The 6,138-nt window shown below is 27.3% G+C and overlaps 1 protein-coding gene across 1 annotated transcript; it reads left to right on the top strand.

Annotated features, from left to right (window-relative positions):
• The first annotated feature begins 3,415 nt into the window (after positions 1-3,415).
• LOC122850550 (insulin-like growth factor-binding protein complex acid labile subunit) lies at positions 3,416-5,512 on the top strand. Its single transcript, XM_044149681.1, has one exon. It carries the CDS (start codon positions 3,416-3,418, stop codon positions 5,510-5,512), a length of 2,097 nt encoding a protein of 698 aa, XP_044005616.1.
• Positions 5,513-6,138: the final 626 nt, after the last annotated feature.

Genomic DNA, 6,138 nt, shown 5'->3' with positions numbered 1-6,138 from the left:
GAAGTTGAAATAAAATATATAACTTACTTTGAGTTGTTGATTGGTTTTCAGTCATGTTATTTTTCGGTCCAATGCTGTTGCCGCCTTTTGAATCATCATGATTTGATTGGTTTGCAGACCTTGTCCATCCCCACTGGAATTATCATTAATTATTTTTTAAATGCATTCAAAGTATTTAATTTTTTTCTAACAAAAGAGTTATTTTTAAGTAGACCAAACTATTTTTGCTAATTTTTTCACTGACACACATACAAATACATATATATACGTAGGTTTTTTTTTCGAAGTGGTAACATTAAAATAAAAAAATATATCAAGATTTAAAAAATAAAAGTTATTTAATGATTACCGAAAGAAACGAGTAGTTAATGACTTGGTCGTTTTTTTTTTCTTTTTTTTGATAAGACTAAATTATCTGTGATGATGTATTAAAAAATAAAAAATAAAATTTCCATTTACAAGAAATTATATAAATATATTCCTCAAATTATTTTTGACTTGAAATACTGAGCTGTGTATGTGTTATATGTATAAATAATATAATAGTGATAAGTGCCACGTTGACATAAAAAAACATTGTTATCAATCTTCTTTTTTTCATAAATTTATAGTTACATTTTATTTTAAACAAAAAAAAAATTATTATTATTTTTAGGAGCAAAAGAAAGAAGTGAATTGATACAACGAATACATACAATTTATTTATACATACACTGAGAAAAAAAAATAACAATTTTTACAACTAAAATCAAATAAAAATTACTGTGCTGCGTAGTAAAGGCCGGGTATTTTGTAAGTTTAACATATATTACAATGGGAACAATAATTTTTACCCTTCGTGCCATTTAATTTTGTATTTCGGCTGGACAAAAATTACCATGCCAAGCACAGTAATTTTAACTATACATACACACTAAAAAATATAGTGTCGATAAGTAAAGTTTGATGTATTACCAACAATTTTTATTATTTGAATTAATAAAAATTCCAAATATATTATCTTTTTTTAAATATTGCTTAAAAAATAAATGAAAGGGAAATTAAATAACGATACTCAAAATAAAATTTTTATTTAATGTATTTTTTTTTATATCCAATTTTTAACAATAAATTCTGTATTTGGTGTTTGTGTTATATATGTTAACTTATAATTATATATTTTATTCAAATCTAAATTTTTCACGACAAAATTTTTTTATTAACTTCATAATGCTCGGTGTGTTCATTTAAAAATACAGCTAATAATTTTTTTGTTATAAAATAATATTGTGTGGATGTTTCCATTAAAATATTGTTTATAATATAAAAATTGAGACCATCCTCACTGCTATCAAATTCACGATAAACAAATGAAAACTGCACACAAATTATGTTCACACTTCCATTTCACTAGTGATATCTATAAATAATTAGCGAGTAAAAGTACTCAAATTAAGTCGTAGATTTTTCTTAGATAACTGCACTTTTTTATTCACTTGAATTAATTAATATCAATATTATGTATAATTACGGAGGCCGTTAGACCGTTGGACGTACAAATACCTAAATGTGCATCTCACAATAACAAAAATAACAAAAGCCTGACACGATAATTATCGAACAGCGCCGAAGATTACCGAGGGTTGAATTTTACCATGCTGCAGAGTAATGTTTAGTGTTCAGCACAATAAAAATTATCCAAAGCTCAGTATTTTATTTGAATAAAACTGTAATAATTGTATTAAGCTTATCAATATTTGTTATACCAATAAATACTACCCTGGCATATCCCAATTTTTACTGTGCTGCAAAGTAATTTATATAATCTAAACAATAATTTTTATATATCAGAACATGAAAAAACCCCAAAATCGAGTTTTACCCGACGATTACCCTGCTAGCATAGTAAAAATTGTTATTTTTTTTTCTCAGTGTAATAATTTTTATCAAGTTGTTATTGTGAACGTGAAAGTGAAAATAGCCTTATTAACGTATCATTTAATCATCAGTTTGATAATTTTTACTCACCCCAATGAGACAAACGATGAGGATTGCACTTATGATGCCAATAATGGCTATACAATTGGACTTCTTCATTCCTGCAGTGTTAAATTAGTAATGGTCATTAGTCAACACTGGCCAAGTCGAATAGAAAATATCAAATAAGGAAAAATAATTTTATTGGATGGCGACAGGTGACGAAACTATTTTGGAAACTACGCATGCGTTGTACAAGTGTCCGTCTAATGCCAGAAATATTAATTTCTAATATTCTTGAATGCCGCACCACTCATTCACGAATTATTCTCTGATGCTTTCGCATTAGCTCTGTCATCACCAGTAACTATTATTATATTATTAATTAATGTCACACACATCGTTTTAAAAACAAGTGTCATCACCTGTCGCAATCCAAGAAAATTATTTTCATAGTTTCAAAGAGTGCTTGTTATTGACAAGATTCTGACTGGACTCACCCATCACTTTTACGATAAAGAGATCTATCATCGCCACGTAAATAGCTGGCTAAATTTTTTTGGATATTTTCATTTCTGGGGTAAGTAAAAAGTCATTCAATACTTGTAATTTTAAATGATATCAATAGTATATTCGTAAATTAATATTTAAAACTGAAGCTACGTAGTCAATCAAGATGTCATTTTTAAAAAAACGTGGCATAAGTAACGTTATCATTATTTTTCCGTGGAGTTGATGACCGCGTATCAATAATATATTCGTGAATTAAATTAAAAATTGAAAATGTGTTCTTCAATCTCAATCTCATTTCAATGACCATGTGACTCCCATAGTTTAATCGATATGTAATTTTTTTTTCTCGTGATATTGATGACTCAGGCGATCAACTTTTTCAATAAGTCGATACTTTCAAACTTTGATTTCTTATCGATAAATATTAAAAATAAAAACTTAAAATATATGTGTCATTAAAGATAAGTATAATCGCTTAGTATAAAAAAAAATTATTATGATGCTTTTTTTTTTTTTTTATCACGAAAAAATTCCTAATGGTATTTTTGTCATTAATAGCTGACTCGGTTGTTTTGTCAATAGATTAGTCACAATAACTTTATCAGAAATGAAAAAGAAAAAAAAAAGAAAATTTCTATATATTTTTTTAAAATAATAGTATTATCATATATAAATTTCAATAAATCAAATATATAATATATTGATGTTTCATTATTGATTTCGTAATATCAGTTAATCCGGTTATAAACTTATTTTAGACAATATAAAATATATGTATTTGTTATCACTTATAAGCTAACAAAAGTTCCTATCGTAAATGCATTTATTTCATGATTTTTAAGTTTTCCCTTTTATATTAACAACGGATATTGATTGCCAGGTAACAATAAGTTTCCAAATTTGATTAACCGAATTATAATTTTGAAATATTCAATATGTTTTAGTCATGGATACAAATATTTCAACTTCAAGTATTACAAGCCATAATAAATACTTTTGTAACCAAGAGTCACCTTATTATGATCCAGAAATTTGTGAGTTGCTGTGTAATAATGCTGAAAAATATGAAATAAACATTTCTTATAGAGCATTAACTATTCTTCCGAGAGATTTATTCAATGGTCTCAAGAAACTTCAACTTAAAGAATTGGATATTAGCGATAACAAGCTGACAACCCTGCCAGAAGATATCTTCAATGTTCTCTATGATCTTCGTAGGTTACGGATAAATTCCAACCGACTAAAATATTTAGAGTCGAGTATTTTCTATGAGTTATTACAACTTCTGGAACTTGATCTCAGCAACAACAAATTGGTAACTTTATCAAAAGATATATTTAATGGTCTACAAGATCTATGTGAACTACGTTTACATTCAAACCAACTGATTTATCTTGAGCCAGGTATTTTCGATGATTTATTGAGCTTGAATGATCTTAATATCAGCGAAAACAATCTCACAACTTTATCAAAAAATATATTTAGCAGTTTAAAAGAGCTTCGTTATCTTAATTTACGTTCAAACAAACTGAGAAATCTTGAGTCAGGTTGTTTTAATGGTTTATCACAACTTTATATGCTTGACATGAGCAACAACAACCTGACAACATTGTCCGAAGGTACATTTAATGGTCTCGATAATCTTCAGAGACTCTATTTAGATTCAAACAAAAAAATCAATCTTGAGGTAGGTTGTTTTAGAGTTTTATCACAACTTCATGAGCTTCATATAAGAAACAGCAGCTTGATAAATTTATCCCAAGGTGTATTCAATGGTCTTGAAAATCTTGAAAACTTATATTTAAATTCGAACAAATTGAGCAACCTTGAGTCAGGTTATTTTAATAGTTTATCACAGCTTCATATGCTTGATATGAGCAACAATATCCTGACAACATTGTCCGAAGTCGCATTTAATGGTCTTGATAATCTTCAGAGCCTACATTTAGATTCAAACAAACTAATCAATCTTGAGGCAGGTTGTTTTATTGCTTTATCACAACTTCAAGAGCTTGATATCAGCAACAACAGTTTAATAAATTTGTCTAAAGATGTATTTACCGGTCTTGAAAATCTTAAAAACTTACATTTAAATTTGAACAAATTTAGCAACCTTGAGTCAGATGTTTTTGGAAATTTATCGAAACTTGATATGCTTAATATCAGCAACAACAATTTGACAACATTATCAGCAAATGTATTCAATGGTCTCGAAAATCTTCGTTGCCTAGATTTACAATCGAACAAATTGAATAATCTTAAATCTGATATTTTCAATAATTTACCAAAGCTTGAGGAACTTTATATCAATGAAAACCAACTGACAAGTTTATCAAAAGATATATTAAATGGATTACAAGGTCTCCGCGTCCTACATTTAAATTCGAATAAACTAAAAAACCTTGAGTCAGGTATTTTTTATAATTTATCACAACTTTATACACTTGATCTCAGCGAAAACAAACTGATAACTTTATCAAAGGATAACTTTAATGGTCTACAAGATCTATGTACTCTACGTTTAAATTCAAACCAACTGATTCACCTTGAGTCAGGTATTTTCGATGATTTATTGAACCTGAATGATCTTGATATCAGCTATAACAATCTTACAACTTTACCGAAAGGTATATTAAGTAGTTTAAAAGAGCTTTCTTATCTTATTTTACGTTCCAACAAATTGTACAATCTTGAGTTAAGTTGTTTCGATGGTTTATCAAATCTTCACAAGCTTGATATCAGCAATAACAGTCTGACAACATTGTCCAACGGTGTACTCAAAGGTCTTGAAAACCTGCAAATATTATATTTGGAATCAAACAAACTGAACAATCTTGAGCCAGCTTGTTTCAATGGTTTAACAGAACTTTACGAGCTTAACATCAGCAACAACAATCTGACAACATTGTCTAAAGATATATTTAATGGACTACAAAATCTTCACATTCTAAATTTAAATTCGAATCAACTGCAAAACCTTGAGTTGGGTTTTTTCGATGATTTATCACTACTTGAGGAGCTTGATATCAGCAAAAACGAATAGACCAGCTTATCAAAAGATATATTTACTGGTTTTTCAGGATCTTTATCATTTTGATTAAGATCTCAATTAACTAATTAATTTTGCGATACAAGTTATTATATAGTAATTATATTATAGTCTATAAAATATTGAGAGACTGTATATCACCAAAATTACAAGTTATTATATAGTAATTATATTATAGTCTATAAAATATTGAGAGACTGTATATCACCAAAAATAATTCGACAATTTTAATAAATGATATATTTAAAATATAACGTAAATAAATAATAAATCAAACAATAAACTCATATGAAATAGAACTATTGGTGTTTAATTATATTACCTTAATTTTCTTCTTTATATTATTAATGTATTGGTAATTAAGGAACACTCATACATTTTTGTTTATTATATAATGTTATATAAACAACTGAATATCTGTTAAGGCCCTACAATTCGGTTTATCCAGCTCTGTTGTTGATTGAATAAATGAATGAATAAGTAAATAAGTAGAATGACAAAAAGTAATAATGAAACGGGTAAAGACGGACGACTATACACCTAGTTTATTATGGCAAAATTTTTATTGAAATTTTTTTTAAATCTTCAAATGGAAAACAGTTTTAAAAATTCTTTTTTAT

The sequence above is a fragment of the Aphidius gifuensis genome, linkage group LG2, assembly GCF_014905175.1.
Source record: "Aphidius gifuensis isolate YNYX2018 linkage group LG2, ASM1490517v1, whole genome shotgun sequence".
Classification (NCBI taxonomy): Eukaryota; Metazoa; Arthropoda; class Insecta; order Hymenoptera; family Braconidae; genus Aphidius; species Aphidius gifuensis.
This window is presented reverse-complemented; position numbering and strand designations above follow the sequence as displayed.